Source organism: Pyrus communis, chromosome 16, assembly GCF_041283825.1.
Source record: "Pyrus communis isolate YQ-2024b chromosome 16, ASM4128382v1, whole genome shotgun sequence".
Taxonomy (NCBI): Eukaryota; Viridiplantae; Streptophyta; class Magnoliopsida; order Rosales; family Rosaceae; genus Pyrus; species Pyrus communis.
This window is the reverse complement of record NC_142580.1, coordinates 13,979,436-13,996,869: the sequence shown is the minus strand read 5'-3', so window position 1 is coordinate 13,996,869 and position 17,434 is coordinate 13,979,436. Positions and strand designations below refer to the sequence as shown.

General features: G+C 39.2%; 2 protein-coding genes across 2 annotated transcripts; both read left to right on the top strand.

The window, feature by feature from the left end:
• Window positions 1–3,259: 3,259 nt before the first annotated feature.
• Window positions 3,260–7,358, top strand: LOC137731218 (uncharacterized). The gene is made up of 6 exons (XM_068470321.2): window positions 3,260–4,103; window positions 5,005–5,170; window positions 5,621–5,797; window positions 5,909–5,992; window positions 6,554–6,635; window positions 6,724–7,358. The coding sequence occupies exons 1-6, from the start codon at window positions 3,724–3,726 to the stop codon at window positions 7,158–7,160; spliced, it is 1,326 nt and encodes a 441-aa protein (XP_068326422.2). The 5' UTR covers window positions 3,260–3,723; the 3' UTR covers window positions 7,161–7,358.
• A 2,383-nt stretch (window positions 7,359–9,741) lies between these two features.
• Window positions 9,742–10,395, top strand: LOC148690022 (uncharacterized). The gene has a single exon (XM_088687157.1). The coding sequence runs from the start codon at window positions 9,742–9,744 to the stop codon at window positions 10,393–10,395; it is 654 nt and encodes a 217-aa protein (XP_088543283.1).
• Window positions 10,396–17,434: the final 7,039 nt, after the last annotated feature.

Sequence of the window (17,434 nt, the reverse complement as noted above, 5' to 3'; positions counted from 1 at the left end):
CCAAAAAATCTATATGAAAATATTTTCTTATATAAGATGCTTACCATAACAAGAATTAAAATTTATAATATTTTCATAAAATTATAAATAAAAAAAGAGACATTGAATACATATGCTGGTATTAAATAGAGTATAGGGACTAAAATCAATTTTTAATCTTGTATAAGACATTTTTCTAAACTTCATCTTATTTAGGGATTAAAATCTAGTTTTATTTTGGTGTGTTGTTCCCCAGTAGTAGTCAAGATGATGAAAGATTTTTCAATATGCCAGGAACATGGGGTGGTACACCACGTGTCTCTGTATAAGTTGTGAGATTCTTGTTTTAAAAAATTAATAACATAAAAAATAAAATTCCCACCACTTACATAATAACACGTGGTGTACCACTTGTGTTACGGGCACAAGGAAAAATTTCTCCAAGATGACACCTAAACTCAAGAAATTGGATGGAGAACTACATTTATTATTGTAGGTATGTTAAAAATGTGAGGGAATTTGAATTTGGTAATTGAAAACAACTTTTTAAATATAATTACTGAGAACATGATTGTCACATCCCGGCCCGGGCCCCCACCACATTCCGGGCTCGACACCACCGTAGCACAATATTGTCCGTTTTGGGCCCCGACCACGCCTTCACGGTTTTGTTTCTGGGAACTTACACGAGAAGTTCCCAGTGGGTCACCCATTTTGGGAATGCTCTCGCGTGAACTCGCTTAACTTTGGAGTTCCTACGAAACCAGAAGCTATTGAGCTCCCAAAAGGCATTGTGCTAGGTAGAGATGAGAATATACATATAAGGCTTACAGGATCCACTCTCCTGGGCAATGTGGGATGTTACATAATCTTCTCAAAGTTTTGACCTAGAGGATCACTTCTGGGTTCATCGTTTTCGACGCAATGGGTACTTTTACAGGACCAAAAAAGGTCAAGTTTCAAACCTTATGAAACAGAACCAAGAATTTAGACACTATTTATGAAATTGGACCAATAAGTAGACACTATTTATGAAATGAAACCAATAATTAGGCATTATTTCTAAAACTAAACCAATAGGTGGAAACTATTTATGAAACTGGACTATACACTATTTATGAAATTGGATCAAGAAGTAGACATTATTTATGAAACATGACCAAGAACTAAACACTATTTATGAAAGTGGACCAATAATTAGGCACTATTTGTGAAACCAGATCAAGAAATAGACACTATTTATGAAACTATAACCAATTACTACAAACTATTTATGAACCTAAACCCAATAACTAGGCACTATTTATGAAAGTGGACTAAGAACTGGACACCATTTATGAAACTAGACCAATAAATAGTGTAGTACCGTTCAGTTTCATAAACAGTGTCTATGATGGACTCATGGGTCCCGCATGTCAGTCTTTTTTTTTTTAAATATTAAAATTGTGTCATTTTTATTAAAATTTAAGTTCTTTTGTCATTTTTATTAAAATTTAAGGATTGTTCATTAATATTTAATTTTCTTTATTAAATAAAGTGATAGCATGGTTTTCGGTTAAAATAAACTTAACCCTCTTTTCATGAAAGTTCCCAAAACTAAAATGATTGTTTTATTCACACCTCACATATTATTGACTATAGGCCACTTACTGAATACATCCCACATTTACTTTTTAAAATACAATTTATCTTAATACACCTACCTATTTTTCAATACTATCCGTACACCCCGCACTTTCCACCGCACATCAAACTCTATGTTTGGTTTTGAAAAAAAATTGCGTGTTCGTCTCATAAGCTCGTTTTCTTTCCCCCAGAATCTCAAACTAAATATATAATAATTGGAGTTCAGTTCAATGTAATATCTTGTCTACCATATAAATGTGTAAAATCAATTTCACGAGGAAATCACCATCATTTCAAGGAAGATAATGATTGCCATTGTTAATTTAGGTACATCTTGCAAAACCCAGCTTTTCTTATTTCTGAATTACCCTACTCTATGAGTGTATCGCATAATCAGTGTCTTGATCCGTTCAAAAAAGAATCAAGCATATTGAAATCAAATGTGATTTTTCTCTCAAATGATTTGATTAATAAGATTTTCAAACGTGTTAAGTTCAGTCATGAAAACACTATATACAAGGCTTGAAATTGTTCAATTATAATGGGGATAGAAGAGAATGTCTCACCGTAAATTTTGAAGTACATCAATATATATATATATATATATATATATATATATATATATATATATATATATATATATATAGAAAACTCTTATGGACTGTAAGATTATCTCTAAGGAAGATGTCAAAATGTCTATATCAGTGATAATAGTAAAAAAAGCTGGCACCATTGTTTTCTAACCGAAATGCCAATTGCTATATCGCATGACATAGAATAGTAGCATAGAGTGTTGTTGTCAAAATTTGACAGTAGCTTCAAATAAATTTTTATTAATTATGAAATTCTTTTTATTGGCTTAAATGTTTATTATAATTAATTGTTGATTGTGTGACTGATGCAATTTGTCTTCTCCTACGTTTTTATTAATCAACGAATTGCTTTGTAAATGGACATCGCACAGTGCTTTGTAAACATCCTATAATGCTTTGTTGGATTATTTGTATTAATATTTTTTTGTTAATTAATACTAGCATGTGGGCACACAAGTGTGTGAGAATTTTTTTTTTTTTTTAATTAGAGATATGTTAGGATTATATATAGATGATGCTTTGGAAAAAAAAAAAAGAGCAAATATATATATATAATTTAAAATATAAATAATAATAATTTAATTTGACATTTTGGATAAGGAGCAAAATTTTAATATATGTCAAAATGCCACATAGCTTGTTAAATATAAATTTTATGTTTAAAATTTGACATCTCTTTTACAAGTGATCTAAATAATTATTTTATATTTTTTAAGAGTATAATCAACAATATATGAGGTGCTAATAAAAAACAAACTAGAAACAGATTGCACGAGCCATTTAGTATTACAGTCTAATGATATTCCTCTTCACTTGTCAGTGTAGGTTCAATTCTCTCCAAAGACGAATTTAAACATATTATTGTTAACCTATTATGAGACTTAACTTATTTCCTGATAAATAATATCGTTTGTTAAATAAAAAAAAAAAAAAAAAAAAAAAAAAAACTCAACCGGCATATGTTACAACTCAACCGGCAGGCTCACTGATGTGTCGTCTTCCTGGAAGCACCCAATCTCTCAAGGGACAAAAGAATATCTTCCCCCAGGAGACTCCCCAATACTGAAAACTGAAAACTGAAAAGCATGCATCATAAAAATCAGCACTCTTATCCTCTAACAACCTCCTTAACCCCCTCCCTCTCCCACTCTACATTTCGCACGTGTCCCCAACTCCCGATAAATCCGCATGCGAGAAAATCCACACGCCAAAAGAATCACGTACGAAAACACAACTCACATCCAGCTCAGCCTCCATCAACGGTCCTGATCTTGCCACGTCATGTTACCGTACCGTCTAACAACCGCCTGAAACTCCCGTTCTCTCTCTCTCTCTCTCTCTAGAATTTTTCTTTCTTCTTTCCCCAATTCTAATCGGATACAGAGAGAGTAGGGAGAGGGGGAGAGAGAGAGAGAGAGAGAGAGAAAGGGATTGGATAACCGAACGCCGATGTGATTCCGTTTTCTTGAGCGCCCATTTTCTCGGGAGAGTAATACTTTCTTGGAAAATCTCGGTTTTAGGCAGGATGGAGGAAATGTTGTCCGATCTGATGGAGTTCTTCGTAAAACCCTCGATAACCGAAACATTCGTCGACATATTGCTTTGCGCAGTCCCGATATGGCTGGCCGTCATGATTGGCCTGGTGATCGGCTGGTCATGGCGGCCCAGGTGGACCGGTCTCCTGTACCTCGGCCTTCGGGGCAAGTTCCGGTTCCTCTGGACCGCGCCGCCGGGGTTCGGCGCTCGCCGCCTCTGGCTCGCTTTCACGGCGCTCTCCGCTTTCTCCCTTTGCCGCACGATTTGGTCCAATTTCAAGGGAAAAGGGAAAGTAGCGCCGCCGTCTGCTGGGGACTCGGCCGCTTCGGGTTCGGCTGCCACGGCTGAGAGCGACACCGACATTGTTGGGTGAGTTTCTAGCTGTATCAGCTTCGATTAGTAAAATTTTGCTTTTATATATATATTAGAATTGTGTTAGGGTTTATCACCGATTGAATTCACGTTTTGTTTTCGTTTGTATTTCGATGTTTTCGGATTCTTTTGTCAGTGAATTTAATATTTGATTGGAATGTGCAACATTTTAAAATGTAATTCATGTTTTTCTGGCGGACTGAAAAGATTATGAGTTAAATAGGACCTGAATTTCTTTTCAATATTCTTGCGGAAGATGTAAGCTTATCTATTAGAATCTAATAAAATCTATCAATTGACCCAAAAAAAAAGGATTATGAGTTAAATTTAAGCGCTTTCAGAATGCTGAAATATGGATGAACCCACAGTTAAGTGACTTCCATATTTATAGCAGAGACCAAAGAAGCCATACATATGGCTTACCGATAAAGTCTAGCTCTTGGAGTTTAGTGCAACCGCTGGATTTTGAATGCGTTTTTTGGTTTTACTTCCGCGACATTGCTGTTTGGAATAGGAATTATTGCCTATTATAAAGTTGGCGTCTTGAATGTGGTGAGGCATCAATTACATGCGCTCTTCTTGAATCAGAGTTTTACTTCCTGCACAGCCTAGATTGTTTCCGTTCGACGATGGAATTTTGCCAACCTTTGAAAACATATTTAATTATTAAGAAAAGTGGATGTTGTGGAGAAATGCTTCCTTTCTTTTTGGGTTGGAGAGTTATTCATGTTACTCTTTAATTCACTTGGGAAACAAGAAAGAACTGCATTTTTTTGTAGGCACCTGAAATCAAAAAATTAATCTGTTTAATAGTAATATGTTGCAATCCTTATAATTCTACCTTTTTTGGTCGTGTCTTATTCTTGCCTTGAAAAACTGTTCTTATTCACTTTCTCAGACCCATTGCTAAGGGTGCCGAGAGACTCCAGGATGTTGTCACAGAAACTGATTTGGAGCACCTAGTTAATTTAATTGGAGGGAGAGATGGAGAGATGCAATGGCAAAGCCTGATGGAGAGGTCGACTCCGAGCATGGCATACAAAGCATGGCGCCATGATCCTGAGGTAGATGCTGACCTTGACTTTTTCTACTCTTTAACATCTTGAGTTTGTGCTTCATCTGCTGAAAACATATGTCTGAAAACTGTTGATTTATCTATCGAAAAATTGTTAATGGTAGGGAATAGGGATGTCTACCTTCTACCTGCTGCTTTTATTGACATATGTTTCTTGTGATCCTCAATTGACATCTGTATCAACGTCATGTATGATATTCTTTTAGCCAATCTTGTTGCATAATGACATATTTTATTCCTTTTTCCATATTATCACAAATGTGGTTTTCAGTTCCAAAATGCCCTAAGAGTTTGTCGCTAAAAATCCTCACTTATTGCAGAATAAAACGATTCATATAGCTATTGCAGTTACCCTGATTCTTGTTTTAGTACTTCAAAATATCAAATTTTTAGTACCATATATAGTATTCTAGTAACTGATAGTGGTTTTGCTTACCAGACAGGTCCCACTGTTTACTGTAGTAGAACTGTCTTTGAGGATGCAACACCAGAGTTGGTTAGAGATTTCTTTTGGGATGATGAGTTTCGACCTAAATGGGATCCGATGCTCACATACTTTAAGATATTAGAGGAATGCCCTCAGACTGGAACTATGATTGTTCACTGGATTAAAAAGGTCAGTGAAAGAAAGGATTTGCTCGATTATGTTGGTTCTGCATTTTCATTGTATCTCTTTCTAGTTGAAAATATGAATTACTGCTTCCCACTTTGTTCCTCTGCTGTGCAGTTCCCTTTTTTCTGCAGTGATCGAGAATATTTAATTGGTCGAAGAATATGGGAGGCTGGAAAAACTTATTATTGTGTGACAAAGGTAATTGTTGAAGCATCTCCTTGTTGATGCTTGTATTGTAGCTCTCTCCTCGTTGATGCCTGTATTGTAGCTCTCTCCTCGTTGATGCTCGTATTGTAGCTCTCTTTCCGCAATTATTTATTTTACTTTCTTTGTGAAGAGGACATTGTGGCAATTCCATATTTTTCACTTTAGAGAAATAGGCTGGAGTCTGTTTCAGTTGATTCAGACGCAGAATAGAACTGAGATGGGTGGGTTGAATCTAATTGATCATCAGAAAAGCTGAACCAACATTATGAAAAGAAAATAATTTGATTTGGTTGGTGTTGCATTGTCGAAGGAACGCAAAAATGTGTCGGGTTCAGATTTAAGAGGTAAAGAACACTAGAAAACCGTGAAATCTAAAGTCAAGAAATATTGTATCTTTGTTTTCGTCTAGCATCTCTCCCTATGCCGTGAATTTGAGTTCTTTCCATGGTTTGAGCATCATATCTTTCTTTTACAGTGTGTGGATAAAAAAAAATGATTATGTTGGTATTCATATATTCTCTGAGTCTTATTGTATGAGCTACAATATTGCAGGGTGTTCCATATCCAGGCTTGCCTAAGCATGACAAGCCCAGACGTGTGGAACATTATTTCTCTAGTTGGATAATCAAGGCTGGTAAGAATTTAATGAGAAATCTGATTTTGCAACAATAAGTTGACCAATCTTGGTGACAATGTAACGGTGAATTGGAAAACAAATGCAGTGGAGTCGCGGAAAGGAGATGGACAGTTACCTGCATGTGAGGTTACCCTCGCACACTACGAAGACATGGGCATCCCCAAAGATGTGGCAAAGTTGGGTGTCCGTCATGGGATGTGGTGCACTGTGAAGAAATTACACTCTGGTATGAGAGCATACCAGAATGCGAGGAAATCAGAGGCTGCTCTATCTCAAAGTGCCCAGATGGCCAAAATCACCACCAAGGTATCCTCCAATGGAAGCATGAATCATTTGGAGCCGTCACCTGGCGAAGAAGAAAAAGGTCAAATCCCAAACAATAAAAGACCAAATGAAAACGGCATTGATTGGAAATGGATAGTTATAGGTGGATCTGTGGCTATGGTTTGTGGACTTCACACAGGTGTAATAGGGAAAGGGTTGTTACTTGGAGCAGGGCAGAGATTCGCCCGAAAGAGATGAGAGTACCATGCGAAGACTTAATCTGGCCGATTGCAGACGTAGTCTCTGTTTCTGTATTCTTCAATTTTTGTTCACATCGACCCATTAATTGTTACAAATTATGATAACCGTAGGGTAAATTTTTGTATTGGCTTCAAGTTGATCAACATCATGTCTATGTACTTTTATGTTCAGTAATCTTATTTCCTTGTCGACGTACCTTATGAGCTGAGAAAAATTATTTCAGTGAAGTAAAGCACCTTAATGGCTTTGCGGATCCAATTTGTGTGCCTTTTTCAGCACAAATGGGTGTATTTGATAAGGAGTTTGTCTTTGGGTGACTAGCCTACCAAATATAGGTGCTCTAGGTCGGTTTCAAGCTGTAAGGACAAAGATACTTGGGTGATGAGCTCTAAATGATACTTGTGAGTAACAGATCATAGAACACTCTACTTGTCAAGAAAGCTAATGAAGTGACCTTTTTTAACCAAATGAGACTTGCGATGGATAACCAGTTGAGAGAGGAGAAAATGTTGTTTAACTAAACTGAAGAAATTCCTAACCTAAGTTGATTCTATGACTCGAGTAATGTTTAACTAAACTAAATTTGTTCCGGTTGTCAACCGAGTGATATTTAATTGAACTGAATTTGTGTTGACAGGTTAGTGAAGCAATTAGTATTTTTGTCAAGAGTGTGAAAGAATTTCTTTTAGGACGTTTATTTGTGTGTCGAGTTAAATGTCCCTGTTCATTGTCTGCATCTTTGTATTTAAGGGACATGCATGCTTGGCGCGGCTCCATTATCCTTGACGTGGCTTGATACTTGCACGTTCAAATTGATCTAATCAGCCCATGTTTAATTAGGTCAGTTCAAAGCACATGGCATGAGTTTAAGTTATTAACACGCAATTATCCAACCAATTCAATTGCATGAGATTGCACAAAAAATCACCCATTTTTAATTGGATCGAAACCAATCTTTGCATGAGATTATCATGCAATTATCCAACCAAAAATCACGTGCCAAATTAAAACATCCACAACTTTATCACACATGAATGTCAATCTCCTCCTCTACACTCCAAACTCTTTAGCATGAAAATCCCAAAAGGACCTGTGGAGGGAGAGAAGTCCTTGATTTCAATTTGCACTCTCCTCATCTCGATTCCGAACCACAAGATAATTACCGTGTAAACTAATCAATAGCGACATGATAATATGTATGGTTTTAAAATATCATCAAATCCTCAAGCATCGATCTCTGTCTTCCTTTCATTCAACCCCTTGCCCGCCAAACCACACACAACACTATCGCTACCACCAATACCCTTAAAACCATCGCGATTGCCATTGCCTTAACGATTATTGTCACCATCACTCCCATCGGTGACGCCACCAACATTCTTAGGACAACTACAATTTCCAACACTGCCGCATTGAACACCGTCATCATCTTCACCAACATCACCACCACCACCATCACCCCACCGACCATCAGGCACCATTGACACTACATACCATCACCATCTACCATCATCGCCCACTCCCTACCCCGCAAACCATAAATGCAAGTCAATATATTTTTTTCTTATCTATTTAGTACATAAAACTTTGAATATCATGTCAATTTCAATTATAATACAGATATATTACATTTTTATATCAAAATTTATAAACATTGTGATGCTGCTTTTCGCACTCACATAATTATTAAAAATAGAGTTTACCGACTTGTAACTATTGTTATAAAAAAAAACTAAATCAATAACAAACTAGTCCTAAATATTAATGCTAATTAAGCGAAATGCATGTCTTTGTATAGCGAGCAGCTGCAATATGGGAAATGGTCATTGTCAGTGCCAGTCCTGAAACCCTAATCTTATCGATAGCTTTTTGTGGTGAAAGAAACTGGTATTGTGGACTATTCTACAACATGCCCTCGTGCACTGTCTCAATGGTTGGACAAGCTTGAAAGAGAGAGCCATCCGTCGATATCCCACTTGCTCAACTGGCAGCCGGTGGTTGACATAGGGCCAGACACCCTTATCCCTAACCTTAAAATTATATCGACAATGGAATTTTTAGTGACCTTTGGAGCCTACCTTTGATGATAAATGTATAGTTTTTTAATTAAATTTTTGGATCAACATCTCATCCATATTGCCAAATGGCAGACTTTATGCATGCTGATTAAAACCTTAACCACCCAACAGTAGGTAGTGTGAATTTGGTAACTGGTTCTTCTTGTCTTCTCACACGATATAGGATTTGCTGAAGGATTCATTTTGGCTCATCACCGGTGTCAAACATTGACACTTATGTATTGGTTGTTGTTAGATGAGTGAAATTTGATCTATTTACTTTATAAATTTTGAAATTTAAACTCATCTAACGATAATCCATACAATAATTAGTGAGTGGTAATTAGTGAGCAAAAATATTTTTATTTGGTGAATCTATAAATACTTGTTCAATAACTTTGCAAACAGCTCATCTTGGAGAACCTTGTCCTTTCCGATTTCAGTCCATGTGGACTTTACATTTAGAATTTTATGTTTTAGTTACTAAGTGTTGCTAGTCAACTATTGCATATGGGTGTCCCATGTTTGTTATATGGGAAAAACTCAAGGCTTTTAAGTGTTATCTTCGAGATTGGAACTCTAATATTCCAGGCGATGTCCATAGAAATGTCATTATTGCGAAGGAAAGACTTCATAATATCCAAAGTATTATTTCTTCTGATGGGAATTCTCAAGAGAGGTTCAATGAAGAGGTTGTGGCTAAGACAACTGTCCTTGATGCTCTTCGTATGCAAGAAGCTTTCTGGCGTGATTGTGCTCGGGTTAAATGGCTTACTGAGGGTGATCGTAATACTGCTTTTTTCCATGCTTATGCTCGAGGCAGTCCTTCTTCTTCCAAGATTGTTACTCTTTTGGATGGTGATAATGTACTCTCGTCTCCTAATACTATTGATGATCATGTGGTAAACTTTTATCGATCTTTATATAATTCTTCGTTCACACCAAGTAGAATTGAGGATGTTTGTGGTGTAATTCCACCTATGGTTAGTGATGAGGAAAATCTCTCTCTTTCTTGTTTACCTTTAGTTGATGAAATTAGAAATGTCATTTTTTCTATGGATCGTTCGAGTGCTCCAGGACCTAATGGCTTTCCTGGTTCATTTTATCAGTCATGCTGGGATATTGTTGGTTTGGATGTTATCGCTTTTGTACAAAAAAATTTTAAGCGTGGCTGACTTTATCCAAATGCTAATTGCAACTTTTTGGTGCTTATCCCTAAAAGTAAAAGGGACGACCACTATTGCTCATGATCAGCCCATTACTCTTGCTAACTTTTTGTTCAAAAATATTCCCAAGATTCTTGCTGATCGACTCAATCCAATTGCCACTCGCATTATTTCTTTTCAACAACCAACATTTTTGTAAGGTAAACGTATTTCTAATTGCATTGGCTTGGTTTCAGAAGGTTTCAATTTAATGGATAAAAATGCTTTTGGTGGTAACGTGGGTATAAAAGTCGACATCACTAAAGCTTTTGATACTTTGAATTGGAATTTTCTTCTTCACGTGCTTTCTACCTTTGGGTTTTCTTGTATTTTTGTGGATTGGGTGCATGTTCTATTATATTCAGCTCGTCTTTCAATTTTGGTAAATGGCATGCCATATGGATTTTTCTCTTGCACACAAAGTATCCGTCAGGGAGACCCTCTTTTGCCAATTCTTTTCTGTCTAGCAGAGGCTTATCTTTGCTTCTCTACTAGACATATTACCGCTATTTCAACTCCGCGAGGTTATTGCCCTTCAACTCGTGTTATATGTTGATGACCTTTTTATTTTTTGTCGTGGGAATGTTCGATCTCTTCTTCAAAATTTTTTGACAAGTACAGTTGTGCATCGAGACAACTTGTTAATGCAACTAAGAGTACTTTTTATCTTGGTTCCACCTCTACCCATCGTAAAGTGCATATCTCGAGACATCTTGACTTTTGTATGGGTGTTGTTCCTTTCACTTAGCTTGGGGTTCCCAGTTTTGGTGGTAATCCAAGGCGAATTCATTTTCAAGTTCTAGTAGATAAGGCTAAAGCTTGACTTTCAGATTGGAAAGGTAAACTTCCGACAATGGTTGGGCGGCTCCAATTGGTGCAATCTGTTTGTCAAAACTTGTTTCTTCATAGCTTCTCAGTTTATTAATGGCCAGCTTGCCTTTTAAAGCATCTTTCTACTTATGCACGGAATTTTATTTGGTTAGGCGACATGTCTTCCTAAAAGTTAGTAACTATTGATTAGAGTAAGGTATGTGGACCTAAGCATGAATGTGGGCTTGGTTTTCGTGATTTTGTTGCTTTGAACTTGACGGCTTTGCTTAGTTTGGCTGGGATGCTTTACAATCTTCTTCTTTGTGGGGTTCTTTCGCTCGTCAACATTTTCCTTTTGCACCCTACAAAAAACAAGACATATATTTACGGTCTTCTGTGTGGCATGGTTTGAAGCGAGCTTTGCCTATTCTGAATAATAATAGTCGTTAGGTTATTGGTGATGGAATGTTAGTGTCTTTTTGGTTTGACAAATGGTTAGATGGCCCAATTATTGACCCTTCATTATCTTCGGTCATTTCACCCATAGTTCTTCCTCGGGTTTCAAATGCTATTGAAGCTCAAAGATAGTTTTTACCAGATTCTTTTGTAGATTTATTCATTTTTGTAGTCCAACAAATTCTTTAGTTACCTTTGCCTTTAAATGTAGAGAATGACAAACTGATTTGGGAGCATTCGTCGATTGGAAAATTTTCCTTTTCTGCTAGTTATCATCTGTTTTTTTTTTTTTTTTTTTCTCCAAGAAAAAACATAGCAATTGTGCTTGGGCCAAGGTTATTTGGCGACATTTTATTCCGTCTCGACTGTCTATTTTGGCTTGGTGGCTTTTTCATGACAAACTTCTTACCGAAGGTGCACTACAACGACATGGTATTTCTCTGGCATCCATTTGTTGTTTATATCATAGCTCTGAGGAATCTACTTTTCATCTTTTCTTCGGGTGCCGGATATCTAGGTAGCTTTGGAGGTGGTTAGCATGTCAATTTGGTACCTCTTTGCCGTTTTCAGATTCCTTGGTTGTTTTCTAGGATGCCTATGTACGTTAACCTTTTTTCCAGCAGTTGCACAATCTTTGAATTTTTTCAACTACTTGGAAAGCTCAAAATAAGTTTGTTTTTTAGGGTCACCCAATCTATTTTCATCATCTTTGCATGTCTATCAGTTATGGGATCATTCACAGTGGGAAGTTTATTCCTGGTTATTCTCAAGGTTTTAACACTTGTATCATTTCTTTTTTTAGGATCCTACTTATCCCTCGCAAGGGGCCAACTATTCTTCATGTGCTTTGGTTTTCTCCTCGGTTCCCTTAGATTAAACTTAATACAAATGGTTTATCTAAAGGAAATCTTGGTCCTCTTACTTGTGGGGGAGGTTTTCAAGATTGCCATGGTCAGTTTCTTGGTGGTTTTTGCCAAGGGATTGGTCATTGCAACTCTATTTTATTTTATTTTATTATTATTATTATTTTTTTTTTGCAGAATTATCAGCAGTTATTATTAGTATAGAGTTTGCATATCAATGAGGTTTATATTATCTTTGGCTAGAAAATGACTCTTTCAATGTTATTTCTGCCCTCAAATGGGCTGATTTTGATCATCGTTGGCCTCTTCTTACACAATGGTCTATTTGTTGGACCGCATTTGGAAGATGACTTTCAATGCCTCTCACATATATTGTGAAGGAAATGTAGTTGTGAACAATTATGCTAATATAGGCTTGTCTTCTCCGACTTTGGTATGACATGATTTTCCTCCAATGGTGGTTCGTGCTACTTTGTTTTCAGACTACGTTGGCTTGCCTGGCTTCCTCTTCTCAAATTAATGTGCATCTCGGCATACATGTTTGTCTCACTTTCTTATCTTTTTTTTCTTAACCATATGGGCCCAAGCCCAAGGTGAGACCGCCTGAGCTACTTAAACCCGACGCAAACTCAACGCGTTGCCAAGCCAAGCCTTAGCTTTGCACCCACGTGTGCCACATGTCGAGCAGCCCACTCCTGTGGCCCAGCCTGCTCCCACCGAGCAACCCACTATCGTGGCCCAACCTGCTTCCACCTAGCAGCCCACTCTCACGGCCCAGCCTGCTCTCGTGGCCCAGCCTGCTCTCGTGGCTTTCCAAGCAGCCCAAATTGGCATAAGATTAGCTCAACCATCCCGGCTCTAAATTTTCGGACCGACAATCGAACCGGGAGCATTTTCACCATATTTTTCTACGGATTTGACATTTCCGAACTCAAATCTCGCGCCCAGAGTCTACCACACTTCCACTACTCAAGGAGATACATTCCTTCCAAGCTTTTCTAACCCAAATGGAGAACAACACTTGTCTCGACAAGTCATAGAGTTGACGAGCGCCTTCGCACAATATACGACCTTGGTGAACCAGCTCTTGCAGCGCACCGAGATGCAACGTGCCCCAGACGAGGTGTCCCGAAGTAGGACAAGGAAAGATGAAGAACCTCTCCAATAGCGACCCTATGGCTAACAACTTTGCAAAGTTCTACACCAACACCTACGGCTGCATAGGCTACACAGCATGTCTGCTTATAAAAAAGTAGCACGCCTACCACTAGTTTATAAAGTCTAAAAGTTAGGGCATGAACAAAAGAAACGAAGATGGAGAAAAGAGAAGGAAACAAGTTTATTAAATTTTCTAGCAAAATTGATAAACAACTCACAAAGACTGAATAAGTTCAAGCGAAGCAAACATAACAAGGAACACAAAGAAAATCCTAAAAACTACCTAGAAGACTACTCTTTAGCAACTTGGACAATCCATAACTACTTGGTTGCCACACCTTTAGCAGTGACACCATCCAGCGCTTCACCCCCGGCTGCTCCAGCCTGGGCACCAATCTCTCTGACTACTTCACCAATAGAGGCCTCAAAAGTAAAGGCAGGCAAACCTTCTAGAGAAATAGAGAAACAAACATCCATGTCTTCAAGCAGATCTGGTTTCAAAAGCGCATAGATCTCAGCATCTTCCCCAGAAGCAGGCTTAATGGATTTCTCGCAGCTACCAACGCGAGCAGTCTCATCCTTCCAGCAGGCGAATCAATCTCAGCAGCAGAATGAGTAGGCCTTAGCGCCATTTTAGCAGCAGAGTCCACCTTATCGCTCTTTATAATAGCAAGCCTCTCCAAAGGTGAACCGAACTTAGCTCCCAACGGACATCTTGGTACAAACTTCGGCACTAGGGGCATGACAGAACCTATACGCTAAGCAATCTTATTAGCAATCGCTATAGCCATTCTCAACATGGCAAGGGCCACATGTAGACCATCACGAGCAGCCTCATTTTTCTTCCCATTAAAAAAAGTCATGTCAATCATAGGCCTCTAGGCAGCAAGCGAACCATCATGAGCAATAGAGGAAGTTTTCAATTTTTCTCAATTGGCATCTCTTGAGAAGGTGGGGAAGATCTTTTCTTTCCACCTTCATTCATAGTAGGCTCCACAACAGCGATCAGACGAGCCAATTCATTCGCCTTGATCCTCTCTACCTCATTTCTCATAAGCAGCCCATCTTTTTCTCGACGAAGAGAACTAATCAGCCAATACCATTCACGGTACTCAGCAGAGGGGCTCAACCCATACTGGCTTTTCCCTCATTTTTTCTCTGGACTAGCAGGCAAGAGACCTACATGCCCAGCACTCTAGCAGCTCATGAGGCCCGCGACCTCCTCATTTCTCTCAATTGCTAGCCTGGCCTGCGTCAGGTCCAATTGCCCAAAGGACATGAGTCATGTGGCTCACCTAGCACTGCACCCTAACTCCTCAATTTGCGGTCCCAGTTGTACAAGTTGCCTTTGGCTCTAGCCAAGCCATGCAGCCCAAGCAATGGTCCCTACCACAACACCTCATCGGCCCATGCCGAGCCGACTCCTGGCCCCTGTCAACCAACTTGCCGCACCACCCCGATGGCTGCCCAACGACATCACTATCTTAGAAAAAGACAAGAAAAATTAAATTTGTCTTACCTCGGTGATGCGCAGAGAAAACGAAGCAAGCAATGAAAGACAATCCTTTGCACTGGCAAGATGTAGAAGATAGCTAGAGGATGGGGAACAAATATCCTCTAAGTTTTCTCTCTTGTAGGATAGAATAAATCGTTCTCCAAAGTTGATTTAATAATCCACGTAAGGTGGGCTTAAATAGGCTTTGAGAGAAACAATCTTATGTTTCCTCAAGCAAGAAGATCTCTACACTTGCTGCCCTTTCCTGCGAGCAGCCCAACAGGTGTTTGGGCATTTGTGGAGCCAAAAATAATCAAGAGGCGACACGTGGATTTTTGGGTAGAGAAGGACAAAATTACCCTCGAGGCACATCAGAACTCCTACGTGCGAGCAATGGACAATCATCCCTCAATCAAGTCAAAAGTGTCCAAATAGGTATTTATTTACAACCTATATCATCCATCCTCATCATATCTTCTTCACAAGGTAACCCCCAAATCTTTCCTCTTTTATTATAATAATTAGCTAATTAATTAAATAAATATTCCATTAATTAGCTAATTAACCACAAATCAAGAACCTAACCCACAAAACCATCCAAGTGGCTGGTCCATCTCCTCCCAAGGTGGCCGGCCACATCCCTATATAACCCTCTCTTTCTTTCCAAAACTCAATTCCAATTCTCTTGCTAAACTCTTTAAATTCTCTAAACACTTTTCCCTCAAAATTCTAACTTTGGCATCGGAGGTTCTTCGGCCAAAGCCCCCCCTTAAATTCATCATGGGCGCGTGAGACTCTTGGCCTTGACCTAAGGTGTTATTTGTTTTGTAGGTGCAATTTTGTCCAATAGCAAGGAGGAAGAAATTTGCATCCACAAATTGGTGCTTTCATTAAGAGTTGAATCCCACACTCATAGAAGACTTTCGCATCTAAGAAATTTGGAAACTTCAACGAATGAAAATTCCAATGTTCAAGAGATGAGACCACAACGATCCACGAGACTAAACATGACAATAAGTGGAGAGACTCTACCACCACAAGGGTCCACAATGGCAACCATCACGGTGGCCACCACGGTAGCCACCCACGGCGAGGTCTATGACGCCACCACCACGGCCCAAGCCATGTCATCCAAGCTTACCATAGCCCATATGGGCCCGAGCCCAAAGCGAAACGGCCCAAGCCACTCAAACCCAATGCAAACCCAATGTGTTGCCAAGCAAAGCCCTAGCCTTGCACCCACGTGTGCCACACGCCGAGCAGCCAACTCCCGTGGCGCAGCCTACTCCTGCTTAGCAACCCACTTTTGTGGCTCAGCCTGTTCCCACCGAGCAGCCTACTCTTGCAACCCAACCTACTCTCGTGGCCCAACCTGCTCCCGTGGCCTTCCAAACAACCCAAATTGGTCCAAGATTAGTTTAACCATCCTGGCTCTGAATTTCCAAATCGACGAGCGAACTGAGAGCATTTTCACCATATTTTTCTATGCATTTAACATTTTCCAACTCAAAACTTGCGCTTGGAGTGTACCACACTTCCACGGCTCAATGAGATACATTCATTCCAAGCTCTTCCAACAAAAATAGAGAACAACACTTGTGTCGACAAGTCATAAAGTTGACAAGCGCCCTTGCATAACAGACGACCTTGGTGAACCAACTCTTGCAACGCACCGAGATGCAACGTACCCCAGACGAGCTACCCCGAAGTAGGATAAGAGCAGATAAAGAACCTCTCCAGCAGCGTCTCGGCAAGCAGCCACTCGACCAGTCACGAACCGAGTTTTCGAGCCGTGTACATTCCCGATTGGGCTATCGAGATAACGTATACTCTCGTCTTAGCACGCGGAGGAATGTGCACTCTTGACTAGGCTCACGGATGAGCATACATTCACGGTTGGGGTCACACTTCAATATTCAGCATGAGTAACCTTCCAGGCGAAGTGTTCATTCGATGCTAAGCCCGCAAGGAGCATCATCCACCTCACATCAGAGTAGGCAGCACAACGGATGGAGAGAAGCAGTCACTCAATCCGGCTCAAGTTCAATCAGCAGCCTACGATAAATTTGCTTGTCTGCTAAGAGCATACCACATGCACCGCAACTGCTGCATAGATGAGCCTAATACATGGAAGAGCAGGCTAAACCAGTAGGTCACGATTGAGCATAGCCGAGAGCTCCGTTACCCCCAACAAAAGCAAATTCAGGAAGAAGTATAAAGACTCTTG

Excerpts from the sequence above, each read along its gene's own strand:
- LOC137731218 (XM_068470321.2), top strand. The coding sequence starts at position 3,724 with ATGGAGGAAATGTTGTCCGATCTGATGGAGTTCTTCGTAAAACCCTCG. Across the intron at positions 5,171-5,620 it reads CATGGCGCCATGATCCTGAG|ACAGGTCCCACTGTTTACTG; the intron begins GTAGATGCTGAC and ends TTTGCTTACCAG. Across the intron at positions 5,798-5,908 it reads TTGTTCACTGGATTAAAAAG|TTCCCTTTTTTCTGCAGTGA; the intron begins GTCAGTGAAAGA and ends TCTGCTGTGCAG.
- LOC148690022 (XM_088687157.1), top strand. The coding sequence starts at position 9,742 with ATGTTTGTTATATGGGAAAAACTCAAGGCTTTTAAGTGTTATCTTCGA.